The sequence below is a fragment of the Anguilla rostrata genome, chromosome 1 (genome assembly GCF_018555375.3).
Source record: "Anguilla rostrata isolate EN2019 chromosome 1, ASM1855537v3, whole genome shotgun sequence".
Taxonomy (NCBI): Eukaryota; Metazoa; Chordata; class Actinopteri; order Anguilliformes; family Anguillidae; genus Anguilla; species Anguilla rostrata.
This window is the reverse complement of record NC_057933.1, coordinates 20,812,772-20,832,403: the sequence shown is the minus strand read 5'-3', so window position 1 is coordinate 20,832,403 and position 19,632 is coordinate 20,812,772. Positions and strand designations below refer to the sequence as shown.

At 39.1% G+C, this 19,632-nt stretch overlaps 1 protein-coding gene across 1 annotated transcript in view; it reads left to right on the top strand.

Annotated features, from left to right (window-relative positions):
• LOC135251695 (brain-enriched guanylate kinase-associated protein) overlaps positions 1-19,632 on the top strand; it is a 66,261-nt gene that overhangs the window by 34,903 nt on the left and 11,726 nt on the right. The window contains exon 4 of the mRNA XM_064329373.1: positions 2,828-2,894. Within this exon, the coding sequence (XP_064185443.1) occupies positions 2,828-2,894 (67 nt within the window). The remainder of the gene's footprint in view (positions 1-2,827; positions 2,895-19,632) is intronic.

The window sequence follows — 19,632 nt, the reverse complement described above, 5'->3', positions numbered from 1 at the left end:
CCACAGCAGTGGGCCTGGTGTCATTGTCTACAGTGCCACAGAAAAGTTGTGCACTGTAGATAAGTGGGTGCAGGGCATTGATAAAGAGAGAGATGTGCCAAAGCAGCTCTCTGATAAGACTGATTTGCAGTGCCCATTTTCCAGAAGGCTACTTCAAAAGCCTGATTCAAGAATCTTATTTAACAGACTGACAGGGTAACCATTGATTTATCCAATGGATACAATAAACATGAGTCAGCAGGTCAGAGTTAATTTGCTATACATCTATCTAAAACAATCCAAAGCTATTTTGCAGTCAGCTCTAACCACTCTGGAGATATCTGTAATTCGCTTGACACTCCAAACTTCACACTAGATGTACATTAGTAATTATAAAAAGAATGTATTGACACTGCTTGCTACAAATCAATACACAAATTCCCAGGGGAATGACATAATTGAATTAATTAAACCCTGGAAGTAAAACAAGTTAACTAGTCATTCATTTGACAAGTGGGCTCCATGTTGATGTCTTAAGGATCAGAGTCTGCTTCAGGTCAGTATTTACACATGACTGAATCATGTCAAGTGTTAATTCCTCCCCATGCCATAATGCAGTGGTACTCAAATCTGGTCCTTGGGTCCATTCAGGCATGGCTTCACCCTTTCCGCCGCCCTACGTGAGGTTGGGAACTGAGGGGTGGGGTTGGATGACCTGGATTCAGTATCAGGGACACTGGCACACATATATTTGACGAATACAAATGACAAAATCGTACAGTCACTTAGTCAGCTTCAAAATAAATTACAAGCTTAACCAATGAAAATTCTGAAATACATTTAGTAAACTATAGGTCACAATGAAACTGTAACAATGTTTCAGTTTATGTATTTGTTTACTATGAGATTTAAAGACTTAAGTAATAATGCTATAGTACATAAATCACTGCATCCAGGATGGAGCCCATTTCTTCTCTGGCTCTCCAAACATTCCCATTTTTCGTGTCCTTTCATAAATGAAGGATGCCAAAAACTGGATCAAGAACCAGCATATTAAGTGTCTAAAAGTTCCTGTTATTTCTGGGTCACATTCTCTAGGCAGGTTGAAATACAGATAAATATAACTTGAACCAGCTATAGTTTCTCAAAGTCTTAGCTTCTGCCAAACAGCAAACCACTGAGACAAGCCAAGAGCATAACCAAAGGGACTGTTTAATTTACATACTGAATTTTTTCTTTGCTTTCATAGTACTCCAACCTCAACACTTTACTATCAAGGCATAAAGAACCAGCATGCAGACATAATTAAAGAGAAATATTTTATTCTGAAGGAATGTTAGAGAGCCAACTGTTTTAACTGAGATTCTGGTACAGAGAACTGGAGTGATTCACATTTAAAATCATAACATGATGCATAATAAAAGCAATTATGATCAGTTAAGCAAGCAGATAATCTCACCATGGTACAATAATATTAAATATGTCAAAAGTCACATTGTTCTACATGAGGGGCTGCACACATGCCAAATTAACCCTCTATTGTCTGTGACACTGTATGTTTGTCCAGAAGGTTAAAATACTGGAAAAAAAAACTATACCCCTCTACACAACTGCCGTTTTTGAATTTTTGATTGTGTAGGTTTTATAGACAGTTTGTGGGGGGGGGGAAACCAGTGGGAAAAAACTAAACAATAAAATCTGAACAAAAACAATCAAATGCCTACACACATTTGGTTCTTTGCCCTCTAATAATGATAATAATAATGACAACCAAGTCATAGAGTATGCCTATCACTTTGTGATAAGATTGATGCACACATACTACGCAAACTGTAAAATGAGACATAAATGGTTAAGTTTACCCATTTCCATTCATTTATATTCAAATAATTGTATTAAGAGTTTTGTTTTCTCCCACTGTGTGTAAAGGTGCAAACACAGCTCATTGCATTCATTATACTAATGTGCTGGAATGTCATCAGAAAGAGCGGCAGTCTTGTGCTGAAATTAGTCCCAGTGGGCCACTGAAGCTGAATATGTTGAAGTATAGCCAGTATTAATCATGAATCGCTCCTAATGGTAAGATTTAATCTGAGGCATGCGTTACAACCATTCCTATCGTTTGATGTCCTAAGGGTGTTTTTTTCATTATGCTATGCATTACTATGCTTATATTGCAAATCGCAAGTTTTTTTGCAGGGAATTCTTAAACAACACTTTACTTCAGAGCCTATAATAACTCTCCAACAAAGGCCACAAGCCAGAAAGGTTTTTCAAGTTTATTTTATTGGTAGTATTTTTGCAAATGACGTGTAAATAACTTATTAGGGTATTTTCTTTGCTGCATTTTATGCATTTTTCCTGCTTCTGGGATTTTACATTAAAGTCAAATGGGACTGCATATGATCCATGAAAACCGTTGATTGCCTTTTGAATAGATTATTAAACATGCGCACATTGTATGGTAAAGCCCCTAAATTAGCAATCTGCTCGATGATGACCTGGGCCATATGCCTTAGACGTGGTCTGGGCAGGCCAGTGGTGAATGGCACAAATAACAGACTGGACTGACCTGAAAATTTTGACGAGCTGCTAAAATTGCACAGCACCACATTGAGTGACACACCCCCAGCAGTGGCTTCCCTCCCACTTCGGCACACGGCGAGTCACAAAATGATCAAGTCACACAGGCACGTCAAAATATATGGTGAAAATACCATTTCGCCAGTGGGCCAGCTGGAAACTAGAGCCCAGAGTCTGAGAAGGATGACCCCTGGTAGTTAGGCCCTGTATTTACAAATGGTTTGCAACTGTGCTTATACATGTTCTCTCTTTTCCCATGGCTCAGGATACAGAACAGTTATGCAGCTCTGCAGAGGATCAATCAGGACCTGGAAGATAAAATCCACAGGGCGGTAAGTGGCTCAGTTAAACTGTAAAAACTGAGCACTCTGGTCCAGACCACAGCCAATCAGCGCCCAGCCACGTATTGTGATGTCGCACATGAGGGGGTCAGTGGAAATGGAAAACTGGCTGACTGCTCTATTTACAGCAGTGCAACTTCAATGCTACAAGCTGCTGCTTGTCTGCACAGCTGGGTGTCCAATAAGTCACAGTTTGCCTGCTGCTATATTCCCACGGCTAATGTGCAATGTGACAGTAAATCAGGACGGGCTGAATTCTGAATTGGCTACACCCCTGGAATCATCCCTTGGGAGGATCACTCTTGAGACCCAGAAGTAAAATTGCCTAAGTCTTAAATGGCAGTCCAATCAATGAGAGGTGGATGAAATACATACCGATTAGCTCCTCCCCCTTGATTTTTCACAAGGGAAAGAGCTTGCAACACAGTTGACTTTTGAGCTCAGTTAACCTGCTGTTAGTGGAAAATTGCTGGTCACTAGTTGCTACTTATGTGGAGTGACAAATAATAGAGTCATAGAGTCATGATGAACAGAAAATATACTGTGAAAGTTTTAGTGCTGTAGGCAGGTAATTCTTTTCCATTTAAATGAACTTTGTACAAATGTAGAACGATCAAACAGAATTGTTTTCATTTTTTTTACTATGAAAAACCAATAGAAAATTATTTTAGTGATGGCAGCTAACCAGCCAGCAATATACATTTATTAGGGTTTCCTTTTGGTTCTTGGGTACTATAAATGTGTGTTTAAAGTTCCTGGTGTACAAATACATACAAGAAATGTGGTAAGCTTAACCAACATCAAGGAGGAGATGCAGATGAGCGTATTTCATTTTCAAATGGCTTTACTCATTCCACGCTTTAATGAGCATTCATTCGTGGGAAGTTGATATTACTTGACTCCATTTGGATTGCACAAGGGTCAGGCCATTTCACAGCCAATGGGGCATACAGTACATCCCAGAGAACCAACTGTTCCCTAATTTTATTAACTTTCCAGGCCCTGGAGGGTCAGGGCATTGAGGTTAATTTGGCCCGAAACATCCCAAAAGATAGTACATCATTGTAAGAATCATCCCTATCAGCAATGTGCTGAAGCCATACTGCTTTATACACCAGTCACACTTTTGTGGCATTGGACTATTTAGATTCTCAGCAGATGTCGTTATAAAACTTCTCACATTTTTCTGTTTTTTCTTTTTCTGCTCTGGTATATTTCCACTGTCACAGATGACATTGAATGCTCTTCCCAAGGGGATAACACCCTAGAATCCCATTTCACACGAACCACGCCTCTGCGGTCCCAAGTCCCCAATTTCACATGCTTAAGCTGTCAGCCAATCCACACGAGTGCTTGGGTCCGTTGGGGAGAGTGGCTTTCACTAATTTAGCTGCATTAACCATGACCTTGTGGAGTCAGGCACCCAGAAGGCAGTGGACACTGGGACCTATTTGTTCGTCTCAATTCTTGAAGCGCACTTAGCTGAAGGCAAGGCACAGAGTTAATATTTCATTGTTCCAGCTGGGCGGATCAGATGTGGCCCGGTTGCCAGAGATGGGTTTGGCAGATTAAGGGAGCATGAGAAAGAGCTGCTTCAGTAAACGCTTTGGCTTCCTGTGTCGATTTCCAATGCTGCCTGACAGCACTAGGAAAAGAGGTGAACTGCAATGTTCACTACGAATTGAGCCCTGGTCTCAGACTTTGGAATTAGATAGTAGAAGGAAGGATTAAGGCAGAGATTTGTAAAGAGCACAAGTTTTCTGAAGTGGAGTTGAGTGTTATAAGGAAGCCTGTGAGAGACTGCCACAGGCAGTGATATTTGCCAGTTACATTAGTCATTTATAGGCTGTAGAAGAAAGGCTTTGCACAGTTGGCCACACAATAGTTAATTAAAAAAGGGGTAACCATTCTGTGATAAGGAAATCCATGTCTTGATAGCATTTCCCATTGACAGCTTTAAAAAAACAACAGTCATTGGCATTATCAACCAAAGATTACCCTCTCAGAAAAAAGCCACAAACAGAACGGGGTATGCAATATCACTTAATTGCCAAAAGTTGTTCTTTAAAATGTCATACACATTTAAAAGCATTGCAGTATCATGAAAGGTAATGCAGTGAAATATTAATAATTATATTTTAGAGGAGGCTGTTGTCTACAGAAACCTATTATGGCCTAAAGGTCAGTGGATTTCTTTTTGTAAATTAATGTACACTGTGAGTTCTCCTTTGTTCTGTTATGTCTGTTAGTGTAGTGCCTCTGTAATCTGTAGCTGTCACAGCCCCAAAGTCATGCTCATCGGTGTAAGAGATGTTCGCCTTCAGTTGACCGGAATTTGTTCGGCACGGTTCAGGGACTTTTAAAAACAGACAGGTGACTTAGCGCTCATCGCCTCTGACATTTCCTCCTCATAAATGTTGAATGAGGCAGACATAGCTTTGTGTGTCATCATTCTCTCCACCCGCTGTCTATGGCATTCACACCGGCCAATCAAAACCTGACACCAGATCTTCTTCCCTTGAGCGCCACTGAAAACATTACAGCAATATTTTGATGACAGAGAGTTCTCCAGATGTCAGTCAGCCATGGAATATTTTACAAGTAAACTTCCTCTTATATTAGATAAACAAAGCGAGAAGTGGACTTGATATTTATGGGCCTTTCTGCCCCAGGGAAGGCATTGGTGACATTTACAAACAGACCTATTGTATTCCTGGAGGCACTTCAGAAAAAGAAAAAGCAATCAAATATTAATGTTGTTTTCTGAGGCAGCAGTAGCGGTGGTGAATTAGTGCTAAGCCACAGAGAGGGGTGGAGCACAACCACCAGAGGGAAAATCTAGCCCTGTCTCAGCAAAACCTCGCAGAACTGTGAAAATGGCAGCGAATGAGCTCACTGCAGACGAGCGTGGACGATGAAATCAGAACCGGACAAATGTCACTGAGGACCGCGGGGGAACACAAAACTGTTCTCCTCCTGCCAGAGCATTTCTCCATGCTGAGCCATGACTGGCGCACGCAAGTGTTTAATAGCTGCCATTTTTAGTGCTGTGCTCCTTTACGGCTTACAAAAACATTATGAGTCATTGACAAGACCACACTGAGATTTAACCTGGCTTTTCTTAGATGGGAGTCGGCCATGAAAGTGGTTTGTCACATTGTGTAATCTTCCCTCTAATTGTTTTGCATATGGTCTATGATCAACATCGTTCAGCTCAGAAAGTTTGTTTATCCCCCTGTAAATGATTAATATTCCAAAGCTCCATCAGATGCCAAGTAGTTTTATTGGATCAGTCAGTTCTGCCATATAGTGAAGTTTGCAGACGCAAGCCGATACTGCAGAATTTGACATTACCTCGGAAGAATCAATACGCATATGAATAGTTCCCCTGTTTGGAGACCTTTGGTCTTTGGCATAGCAAGCTTTCTCCTGCTGGGCAGTGAGGCTGGTGAGGACTATGATTTGGCTCCCACAAACCACGCCCCTTTGGGGGCTGCCTGCTGGCTACAAGTGGTAGCCTAGTGTGTTAAAACTGTTTTCTGCAAGCATCAGGTGGATACCCAAAAATTACAACATTTACAGCCAGCCCTTTTTGCTGCTTTTTTTTTGTTTCGTGAACTGCTTCTCCTGCTTCTGGTCGCCTTATTGATGTAAGAAGCCTTGTATCCAGGTGAGCATAGCCTATGTAACGAAAAGTTCTGCTTCGTTCTTCTAGCAAGTGAGTTTATTAGGCTACAACCAAAAAATGGCAAACAAAATAAATATGTGGCTTTTTTTGTATTTTTATCACCAGCTGTTTCTTTTTTTATTGCCGTATTGATGTGGGATGTTGTCTTTGAATCGTTTGTCTGTCTACTAAATTTTCATTCATGCTTGCAAATTTCCATTCATATGATTGCAAAGCCCCATTTTCAGAAGCCATTACTCCAGTGTATTGACAACACACTGTTACTTCATCCTAGTATTTATGCTAATGTGTTACTCCAAAGTTTACTAGAAAACATCACTTCTGAAACTGGAAAACAAGAAGAAAATGTTAAAATGAGCAAAACAACATAAAGATTGACCGGTAGATGATTGGAATAGAGTATTGTGGATGGCATCCCAGAGCTGTCTCTTCACTGTTGCACATGAAACGAATGTTTGGCAAGTGCTTCAATGCTGCTGCCAGCTGAGGACCTGTGAGGTGTCTGTTTCTCAAACTAGACTCTGATGTACTTGTCCTATTGCACAGTTGTGCATCTGGGCCTTCCACTTTTCTTTCTAGCCTGGTTAGATGCATTTTTCTCTCTTCCTCTTTCTCTTTTCTCACAGTAGTGCACACCTTTGTATGAAATCTTCAGCTTCTTTGTCATCTCACGCATGGAATAGCCTTCATCTCTAAAAAGAACAATTTTCTCACAAGTTTCTAGAGAAAGCTGTTTCTCTTTGCCATTTTTTTAAACCACAAATTGAACTTTAGAAATGCCAGTGTACTAGATACTGTAGCAACTGAAATATATATTTTTTATAAATATTTTAATTATTAATAAAACAGCCCAATTCTTTTCAATTGTGTCCCACTGAAGATACCTGGAAGAAATTTTCTGGCACTGATCAAAAAAAAAGAATCATCTTCATGAATTTTGGCATTTCATTATGTCTAGTGCCCATTAGGCTGGTGGTAACTGTAATGAGTCAAGGTGTGCAACAGGTGTGCACTGGTATGTTATTCACATATATACATTTGTATGTGTGATTATGGCCTAAGACGCATCATCCATAAACCTGACACGACAAAACCAGGGAGTGTGCACACTTCCCAGGATTCTGAAAATAGACATCACTTGCTATACTCTATTTAATTAATATACTTTTCACATGATATTTCATTTTGACATTTAGCATAAGATGTTATTCAGAGAAAGCTACAGCAACTACATTTTCATATACAGGCCAACCAATGTTATAGTATTTTTCTGAACAGCAGCACCACAGCTGGGAATTGAACCCACAACCTACTGGTTACAAAACCAATTCCCTAAACCATTATACTGCACCACCACCTATTTTTGTTATGGAAGGATTCATGTACATAGAATCAATATTTCAGAATTTTTGAAAACAATATGAGAGGCATGGATGCCAGTTACACCTCACAAATCATCCCTTAATGTAAGCACAAGCTTTCTGTGTGGCCAAGCGCAGCATGAAATGACATCTGACAGGAATGACAGCCTCTAGGGACAAGCCTATTAGTGACTCCAAGGTCTGCTGGAATGAGTCTGGTGAAGAACAAAAGGAGGGCTGTCACCCTTATAGACAGAGATAAGAAAGAGGGACTGATCAAGTGTGTGGTATTGCAGGTTCACTTAAACTGGGATTTGCAGTGCCCTCCATAATGTCTGGGACAAAGACATACGTTTTCTTGATTTGGCTCTGTACTTCACCATTTTTGATTTGTAATCAAACAATTCACATGTGATTAAAGCAAAGATTCTGAGTTTTTATTAAAGGGTATTATTATACATTTTGGTTTCACCATGCAGAAATTACAGAACTTTTGGCCCCCCATAGCCCCCCATTTCAGGGCACCATAATGTTTGGGAAGGATTAAGGTCATATAAATGAAAGTAGTCATGTTTAGTACCTTGCATGAAATGAAGTCCGTGACCCATAGACATCACCAGGTGTTAAGTATCTGGTGATGCCCTTCCAGGCTTGTACTGCAGCCATCTTCAGCTCCTGCTTGTTTTTGGGGCTAATTGCCTTAAGGTTTCTCTTCATCATAAGAAAGACATGCTCAATTGAGTTCTGATTGGGTTATTGACTTTGCCAGTCAAGAATTTTCCAGTTTTTTTGCTTAGAAAATTTTGTTTTAGCAGTTTAGCAATGTTTGGGCTCATTGTTTTGTTGTTGGATGAACTACTGTCCAATGAGTTTGAATGCCTTTGCTTGAACTTGAGGAGATAAGAAGCTTCTGTATACTAAATAATTGATTCTGCTGTTGCTATCAGCAGTTCCATCAGCAATGAAGACAAGTGAGCCAGTACCTGTGGCAGCCATCCATGCTCAAACCATAACACCCACGCCACCATATTTCACAAATGAGCTTCTATGCTTTGGATCTTGGGCAATTCCTTTTGGCCTCCACACTTTGTTTTTTTTTTTTTTTTCTGCAATAAGGTTTTCAGCTGCGTTACTGGCCTGTAAAAATGTGAAATCTTAATGTAACTAGCCTTGTTTAAAAAGGATACATTTAAAACAACATTTTAAAAATAGATCTTCATTAACCCAATCATTAATTATCATTAAATTAATTGACTTTGATCACTGCAAATCCTTCAGCCCCCCCCCCCCCCCATTTAGGAGAATAGGAGAATAATGGACGATTGTGAATGTCTTGTGAATTGCTGTTGTTTTAAAGCCCTTGTCACCTTGCTTCCTCTTATATTTGTGCGCCACCAAACTAAATAGCAAGGGAAAGATTGAGATTGGACTAAAATCTATTGATCGTGCCCCTTATTTCTGAAGGCACCAGATGAGCTCAAATGCTTATCGCGGTCATGGCTGTTTCACCCCAACCTCAAACTGCCCCCCCCCCCCTCACCCCCCACCTCTCACCCCACCCCAACTCACAAAGCAATTACACGATCAAAGATGGGACACGATCGATGCCACAAGCAATTTGTCTGGCTATGAAACCTTGTTAAAGAACTATTAATCCCAGCCGGGTGAGAATATCTCACCAATCACATAGTGTAAAGAGCTCTCATTTGGCAAAGGCTCCCATTAAAGTGGTGGAACACAACATATAAACAATTTTTCACTGGGAGGCTGCATAAAAAGGAAGCAATCAAGCAGATCTATTTCAGGACACCTCTGACTTATACTTTACTGCCTACTCTACATAAATGGAGAAGATTATCTAGCATTTGCTGTAATGGCAGATACTGTAATAGATGAAAACAAGCCCCACCTTCAGCAAAGAGGGAAATACATTGTAAATTGGGACACTCTCCAATCATTTTTCAATCAGTATTGGATATGGAAGAACATGGGACACTGAAAAGGAACAACCTGCCACCACAAAATTTGGAAGGGGGCATGGTTTGTACACATTCCTTCAGCTAAATAGAAGCTCACTGTTTGTAGTTGTAATGTTACTATGTTATTATGTCCCCAAGTTGTACTGAGAACAACTAACTCTGCTCTCCACTACCTGAAAACCTGGCTGCCCTCCATCTCTACAGCAAAGACAGACTATTTGCACACGATTCACTTGGGTGCCTTGACTGAGAAACCAGACACTTAAGAATGGGAGAAAATGGAAAGGAGTGGGATATCAAAGGATGTAAATGAAAAGCTTCTGCTCTTTGTTGACATTGTAGTTCAACACAGTTCAAAAGACTTTGGTTGTAATGAGAAATATATTTTTTTAATTATGGAGGATTGTTCCCAACTGAGGGGGGAGGGGCCTATATTATATTACTAATCAACTACCCAGAAATGACATAGTTTTATTTAGCTTTTGAAAAATGTATGGATGAACATGCATGAATACATTATATCATGCAAACACATAAATAGATAATACATAGAATGCTGGTACATTTATAAGGCAAATGCGGAAAAAACAAGCACTCCCAGAAATCTTATTTATTTCAGATAGGCAGTATGTCTGTTTGAATGTTTTGGCTACAAAGCCTTCATCAGGCTGAAAATTTCAAACTGATACGCTGCCTATCAAAAAACAATTAAGATTTCTTTTGTGCTGGTTTTCACTTTTCCATGTTTGAGCCATTTTGTGCACGCACAAGCACCACCCTGAAGTAATATTAGCCTATACTGAGTTTCAGTGCACTGTTTTTATTCTTTTTGATTGAAATGTTATTATAGTGGCACACATTCCACTTATCACTACACAGAAGGATATTTAATATGTCTACAGCAATATTATCATAATGTGTAATCATGTATATATATACATACATTGATGAGAAGTATTCAGTATATGGTACATGTAGCAGTAGTACAGAAATGGTGTTATAAAGACCGATCATGTAAAAAAAAAGGAAGAATATTAAACCTGACTGCTATGCTTTACCATTGACTATGGTTATTCAGAAAACAAATGTCCTGATGAAAAGTGGCAGCTACCCACACAGGAAAGGCTGGATTATTATTTTATATGAACTGTTAATTAAAAGATTCGGAACAGCCATGGATGTTATTTTTCTCAGACCTCAAAGCTGTACTCTTGCCATAAGATGAGTCTGAGCCACAAGTCCAGACGAAGGCTGGTCTCTCTTGTAATTAAAGCTGATTAATCTCATCCGAAGCAAAGGACAGTCAGTTATTTTCAGACAATCCATAAGCCTCTCGGAAGGGAAATTAATTTGTCTATCCTGACTGTGTCTCCACAGGTGATCGGGGAAATTGATTGCTCCAATATTGCAATGAAAGAAAGTAATGCATGAAAGATCTCTTTCACAAATGCTTGGGGTAAATGGTACATACAAATAATGGCTGGTGTCCCTTTGGTTACACGGCTGTAAAAGCAATTTATACAGCCGACGCACAATGGACCATTCTGAATCAATTTGAATCCATTATGTGCAATGATTATTCCATAATTATTTATTAATCTGTAACTGTACTGTTTCTTTACATCAGTGATAGTCACGTGAATTAGTATATAATTTACTTAATACCAACTGTTTGCAATACTAATTTTCTGTTTATTTTCATCCCTAAATACCAACAGCCGTACATTACAAATATAAATATTTGAGATGAACCACCACCAACTAAATAATGTTTCCATACAGCAAGGGGATACATATGCAATGTATAATAATAGCGTATTTTTTCTATTTCCCCAATGTAAATGCTTCCCCTTGCATTAAATGTATCATTCTAATTCTCAAATCGCTGTATTTTATTGAGTATTTAATTTGTGTTTTTACAGTGCTTGCTGTTTTACTTTGTTATTCACAAATCTAAATACATCCATAATTTCAAATTTGATGCATAACCTTATGAGACGGGTCAATTTAAATCTGAAAATGATTTGACAGCTAGTTCCCTTTTCAAAACTGTCTTGGAATTAAAAGGACTATGTGTGACCAATCACAATTGTTGTCAGACACCATTACTGGATTGCATTTGAAGTGTGCCTCCTTGTGATTAGAGTTCTTTTTGATGTTGTGCAATGGTATTTTAAACTGAAAATGTATCCTTTGATGGGAAACAGGTTTAGATAAACTGAAGGGCTACAAGACGTTCCACACAATAATTTTTTTATAGTCTTTAAAATGTGAAAGTGCCTTGAAGGTCATTAAGTATAATATTGTGTGTGTGTGTATGCGTGTGTGTGTTTCTGCGTGCATGCATGTAATTTATCTGATACAGTATTGCTGTCTCACTCCAGTCTGTACAAATCCCCTCAGATACATCAAATAGCGGAACTATCTGAGTGGCAAAGGAATGCGTGTAGTCTTACCTGGTGCTACTGGACTGGGATTAATTTAATGATATCTTGGTTATCTGACTCCAAAATAATGTTATAACCTTTCCTCTGTGCTAACAGTTATACATAGAAGAAGACTGCAAATGATCCACCAGTAGCGTGGCTCCATACAGATCGTTATCTATCTTGGTAGACGTGGATGTGCCTCTGGCTTGTGTAGCCTGCATAGATAGAATTTTGCAATGACACTAGTGTATATGTGAGTGACTGCAGGGTGCAGATATCCTGAGTTCTATGTGTAGGTTAGGACCTTAAAACTTCTAGTTCTGCAGTAATAAGTTTCAAAGAGGAATGCCAGGTTAAAGTGAATGCAGTTTATTGCGCAGTGTGTTTAATAATGGCACTATACTATGGTGCAAAATGTGCATGTGGTGGAATTGCTATACACGAATGGCATGCAGGAGACTGCTGACTCGTTCCCTCGAACCATTCCATTTTTCCCCTTATATACCCATGGATCAAAGAAAAGCCCCAAGTCATCAAAGAAAGACACAATCACAACAACACTGTTATTATTGATCCTGCTTGTCTGATCTCTGTAAGCCTATCAAACTGTGTTAACCTTTGTAGTACAGCTGGGTGCTGACTCATAAGTAACTTGCATTACCCATTGTTCACTTTTGAATGGTGTTCTTTAGTCAGCAACCCACTGTACTGCACCATAAAACACATCTGAAAGATAACTTAAGGTTTACATAATGCTGATCCAGTAGAATATTTAGCAGCTGCCATTGTACTGTTTCTCTTTATCAAACCCTGCTGACTCCCTGTCAGCACAGTAAACACAGTCTGTTTTCCTTTGGGGGTCTGATAAGAGGCACACCTCTGTAAACCACCTAAGTCCTAAGGCCTCCCTTTTTGAAGGGGCACTGACTGTGCTTAGGCATAGTGTTAATGAGAGTTGATTTGCGTTCATGTGCTATCATTTTCCATTGCTTCAACTAAGGGATGTGTCTACTAGTTTCCTGCATTAAGAAAATCTGACTGAAAATCTGTGGAGGTGAATAGCTTTCTAGTACTTTATTCCTGTAATAATAATAATAATAATAATAATAATAATAATAATAACTGTCTAAAAGACTGACCAAGCAAGATAAAAAACAGTTGAGAGTTGATTTATCCATAGCTCTGCAATGAATGTTTGGAAAGAAAGAAAGTAAATCAACTCTAAAATGTTTGTCATATTCTTTAAAAGGCACAAAACAAAATAGAATCTTCCAACCAGAATGGTTGATTCTAATCTGAGTGCTTTAGAGGGATTTCTGTCTTCAGTCAGATTTATTTCAGACAGATTTACAGTCAGATAATACAGACCATACCTAGGAGACCTGTCCCTGTAGGTGGGTCTGCAGGGGCCAGGCCTGCCCACTTTGAATTATGCCCCCCCCAATACAATTATATATTGTCAGATCATTTTCAGTCCTCCCCCCTGCCCCATCGACTTGACGTTATAGTAGTTTATACAATCTTGGCATTTTGTCTAAATTACCTCGGTAGTCTTTTGTCTTAGAAGCGCCGATGCTCACAAGCATAAACAAGTTCTCTGTGAAACCACTTTACGTATTTACAACAATACAGAACGTCTGCAAGAGGCAATTTTCAGTCACTTTAGCATCTGGCTTGTGCGGTAGTGATGGAGTGAACTATAGAGCACTGTTTACCCTGTGGTGGTGAGACTCAAGGACTCATTATATAGTGGAGACAAGTCATTATGTTAGATTTAGGGTTTGAAAATGCTTTGCTAATTATGGATCTCATCAGTATGGGCTGTCTTACACACAAGCTTTCTGAGGTATTGCTCCCCATGTTCTCATTCGCTAAAATTTTTCAATGAAAAGGCAAATTACACCCAAAGGAGTGCCACCACATTAACAATTCCCATTGCGTGTCTGTTGTTTTAATAACCATGCCTTCTCAAACCCATACTCTACAGGCCTTTTAACGAGAAGTAACGCAGTACAGTACAGTAACGTGTTCTCTTATATAAAAATAAGTTGGTGGTTTAAAGCAGAACCTGATATATCCCAGAATTTAAGCATTTTCTGGACATTTGAGTGATTTGTAAAAAGATAAAAGGTAAGTAAGGATTTTACGGCCGATTTTACGGCCGAAAATTAATTAAATTAATTTAAATTAAAATTAGTTTCTCAGTCATATTCTTTAGTGTCCTGATGACATCAGAGGCACGGCTCTGCCACAGCTCGTATCTTTTGTGCAGGTGGTGTCAGATGGACTATGGCATAAGAAGAGCAAAGAAAAACATGGAGGGCATCACTGTATTTGCCCTGGCTGTAATAATATATTTTACAGCTGACCTCTGGATTCATGCTGCTCCCATAAATCTATTTTTGTTCAGGTGCTTAATTTTTGGATTGTAATACAGCAATTTATGGTTGTACATGGATATTAGCTATATGAATCAGATTTTTTATTTGTTGTAGAAATTAAATTAATTTCATATCTATTTCTTTATTGACTTTGGGCCTTCAGGTACATAAATAGAATGCTTAACAAGAGACATGACAAGAGGCTATGACAAAAACTTGCTTGGCTGTAGCCGTTCAATACTGTGATACTTTTTCAAGCCTCGGGTCAAGCCAAGGTCCAAAGAAAACAATAGCACGACATCAATCCTATTTTGGCTTTTGACATCAATCCTCAGCTGAGATTTTAAATGATTGAGTATTTTCATGCAGTTTTTCCATATAGTATGTTGATATTATGTGTACATTTATAAAGCTTCCTGGCCAACATAATTTGGGACATTTACGTTGGCTTTACTCTGGAGTTAGAGAAACCGTGGTAAAGACAAGAGTTCCAACACACTTTTCATGTCAAATTAAAATGCATTTCTCCCTTAAACAGTCAGGGCCAGGGCAAACAATTTGGACAAAAAAAATTGCGAGAAGTGAGACCTTAATGATGCATATGTATAGCTTACAGAAGCCCTTAATTAAGGTTCAGAATTGTTTAACAATATTTTAAAATTAAATTAAAAGTTATGGTCAAAAGTATTCACCTGTGTGTTTTATAGTACCTTCCCTCTCTGCTCCTCAATATCTCAGTGGGTTTGTTCTGTGATGTTGATAACAGAGAAAGACCCTAAATCTTCAATGCAATGGCAAGCAAATGTGTATAATCAATGCATTAATGCCCATCCACACTTCCCAAACTGAGCAATTTATAATAATTATATGTGTGTTCAATAAATGAGACATCAATTAACTGAAATTATATCATGTAAATTCAGTTGCGACTGTGCTGGGTAATATCAAGAATAGAATATCTGTGGTTTGACCACCTACCCCCCCCCTCCATCCACACACACACACACACACAAAACCCAAATTAAATTTGATTAAAAATGCCTGATTGCCTCCATTTTTCAGCACTGGACTAATGGCTCTCTGCAACCACAGGCCTGTCATCAAAATTATTTAATCAGACACCAATCATAAAAAAAGACAAATACCAAGATTGTGCCAGAACATTTATGAAGTCGAAAATCTGTAAAATACTCTAACCCTCTATGAGCAAGCAAAACCAGATCGAACAGCTTGTGGGGGTTGAAAGTAGAAAATTTCATTTCTGCCTTGTGCCCTCTGTCTTTGTGCTCTGGGTCCCTCTAGACAATCACAGGCCTGAATTGGAACTGACAATCTATTTCTATACACAAATTCCATCCATTCAAAGGCAGAGCTTTACAAGCGAGAAATTCAAGGTTAGCGCATTTGAACAGAGAACTACAAGTAGATTGGATTTTTTTTTCATGCTACTATTTTTTATTTTATATTTTTATATGTGTCAAATGAGTAGTTTTGGTAATCATCATATCATTTTAAAGGACAGATTTAAGTTTTTATGTTTTTATTTGCATGAATAACATTTCAATGAGACATTTCAAACACTGTTTAAAGGTAGAGGACTCGCTTGGTGGCATGTTAAAATTCAGGAATTTCTTTAATATTTTGAAATTATTTCTTTAACATTTTACCATTGTTTCATAGTTTATCACTTTGAGCAATAGATGAATATTCTTGAAATAGGACCCACTTTATGAACATATAGGCAGATCAATCTCAGAAATTAGAGTTCACATGTACTGTATACCAATTCAACCCAGACAGAAATTCGCTTTCTGTTTGTGGGAAGTAGTTATGACATAGCGAGGAGGTTGCCCATTGGGAAGATGTCATGCTACACTGTTTATCGCTGGTCAGCTATAGAATCACATTTGTGTCAAAAGCACAACAGAGTTTGCACATAGAACAAATATTTGCAATATTTTTCCTTCTTGTTTTACTCTTGAAATCAATATTTTTATTTGCAATTTTTATTTCTTGCTCTCAGTAAGAAGAATGTTTTGCTTGATAATTTTGACAAAAATCTGTGCCAAAAGTATTACATTTTCTTTAATAATTAGGACAAATTGGATTCTGTGGTAAGCGATGTAGGTGTTTCCCAGTGAATAAACTACCTCCACACTACGTAACAGCTGCATCCTACAGATGCAGCATGACAGAGCGCCTACATCAGCCTTATGTCGGTGTGCTGTCAGGGAAGGTACTGAAAAGGATAATTTAAAAGAGAGTTAAAAGTGAAAGACCATTCCTTTATTAAAAACAAAAATACAGCCACAGAAAAATAATTTAAATGCTTATTATTCCCTAGAGAATAAATGTGTATTTCAGTGCTGATGTTTAACTGTAATACATCTATAGGTGCGTATTTCACAGTTGAAGAATCCATTGCATATAATTAGCATGTACACTAACAGACATTCCCATTGTAATGACCACAGAAAGATATTGTAAGCATTAGCGTTTTTTGCCATCATAACAGCACAGGGGGGTTGAATAAACGTGTGCCAGCTTCAAGGGAGGATGATGGATATTAATGCTGGAAAGTCTCCACTGCATTGCTAATTTCATGCAGAAATTAATGTTTGAAATCATCTTTGTTCAGTCATATGTGACTTACTCCATTAATCTTGAGAAGATTTCTTCTTTAATGGGCCCCTCTTTTGTCATTTATCCCTGGCTTTGAGAGCTTTTTTGTTTTATCATCTGTTTAAATTGGAGGGAAAATGCATGGCTTCAATGGGCTAAAGATTAAAAAATGACAGAAGTATCATTGCATTATGAAACAAAATAATCTACCTAAATAAGCTGCGTTGTGCTATATATTCATTGGAAATGGTTATCGTTCAAAAAAATAAAACTACAGTTCCCTTTCATTACCTCCCGTCCGAGATCCACCTGTAGGAACTGACATGCAGCTCTGGCATAAAGTTGTGCATCCAAAGGAGGCTCCCGCCCTTCTGGAAGAGCATATAGGACAGTGTAGTGCTACTCCTGCTCGGTTGACATTCTCTTCTCATGAACATTCCAGTACTGCATACACATCTGCAACCTTGTATCCCATGCAAAACTTAGCACTTATCTGTCCAGAGGAAGATGTATCCTCAGATCAGCCCCCACAGGGCGTGAAAGGTTTTGGAACACAAGTCAGTGCTCATAAGCTCTTTTTGTTGCTAGTTTGCTGCCTTCGCTATAACCTGAGAGAGATGGCTTATAGCATCTCTCTGCGCTTTCCTTTAGGTCTGCAGGCCTTCGCTCTTGCTTTTCCTGGTGGGGTTAGGCCTACTTGTACTTTCAGAGGCCATGCTTGGTTCACATCCCCCAGTTACCCTAGTGATCAGCAAAGAGGGAACTAGCAGAGAAGACAACACTCCATTATAGGACAGGAAGTGACGTACTGTACCCAGTCACCATGCGAGCAGTCTCTCTAGCCGTGATCAAGTGAATATGAAGATAGTTTTTCCTGTTGATAGAGATGTATAGACCTTACACAACCATCCAGAGCGCAAGAGCCTCCTCTACCAGGCCACTTTAAGACAGTAAGTGGCAGGTGTTTGAAAAGTGGTGGGCCACTTTATCAGGGCACTGTTTCTGGCATACTGTGCTTTTTACAGAACCTGATGGATAAAGGGAAATCATTTTCTACCATGAAGGTCTACATGGCAGCTATTATTGCTTGTCATATCGGTTTCAAAGACCATGTAGTGTTATCCACATGTATATGGCAAAAGCTAAGGCTTTCTGAAAGAGCACCCAGCTCTTTGTTGCCTGGGCCCCAGCCTGCAAGGGGAAGCCCTTTCTAAGCAGCGGCTGTCCCACTGGCTTGTGGAAGCTGTTGCTATGGTATGCCTCCCTTGGGCCTGCGGACACTTTCTGTGTGGGACATGGCTGCATTGTGGGCCATGGGGTCTCCTTTCAGGAAATCTGTGCACCTGCAAGGCTGCGCTTTTCAAATTTGTGAGGTTCTACCACCTGGATGTTACCCAGTTGCACTCGATTTTTCAGAGAACCAGGGTTATGGCAGTAATCTACAGTCTTGCAGTGTCACCTATGGCTATGGCTACTTGCTAGTCATTCAAAGCATTAAAAATGACAGGGGAAAAAAATAGTTTAAGAAAAAAGTCAAACAGAAGTCAAAAGTCTAAATAGTATGAAAAAGATATAGGTTGCAGATATTTATAATAAAACTACAACACAGTGAACAAGCCCATTTTAGATGATTGATGCCTCCCGTCTTCTGCAGAAAACAGGACCTATCAATCACAGTAGTTAGAGCCAGGAAATGAGCAGCACGAACAAGTATGGACATCAGAGGAAGTCCATGACCACATTTCCTGTTTTTGTGGTCACCCACTGAGGGTCATTTTGGCACAGAGGGGTCATGGGGGTCAATTATACATCCAAGGGACTGACGGCACACAACGATATTGTTGGTATGCCAAATGTATAAGTCCCCTTTCTTCAAATAAATAAAAAAATGACTGAAGTCATATCCCAATTTCCCACCATTGGGGAAGACTGGGGGCAGAGGCGAGTCCCACCTTCACTAGTGTGTAATATCATTATATGGTCAGATGCTTGAAGGAGCCTGTGGAGCAGCACAGTGAGTGATTAATGGGAAGTCTTGAGGCTAGCTTTGAATATCAATGACCAGTTATTGGTTATGCCAACGTTAATTATAGTCTGTAACAATGCCCCCCCACCTCTGTATGACAGAATAATAGTGGATATGTTGTGAAAAGGGCCCCCCGAACATAAATCATTTGTCAGACACAGCTTTATAACACAAGGGCCTAATTAATTGATCAGCAGGGGAGCATTTTGAGCTCATTATGTCATTTTATTAATAGGTTGGCTT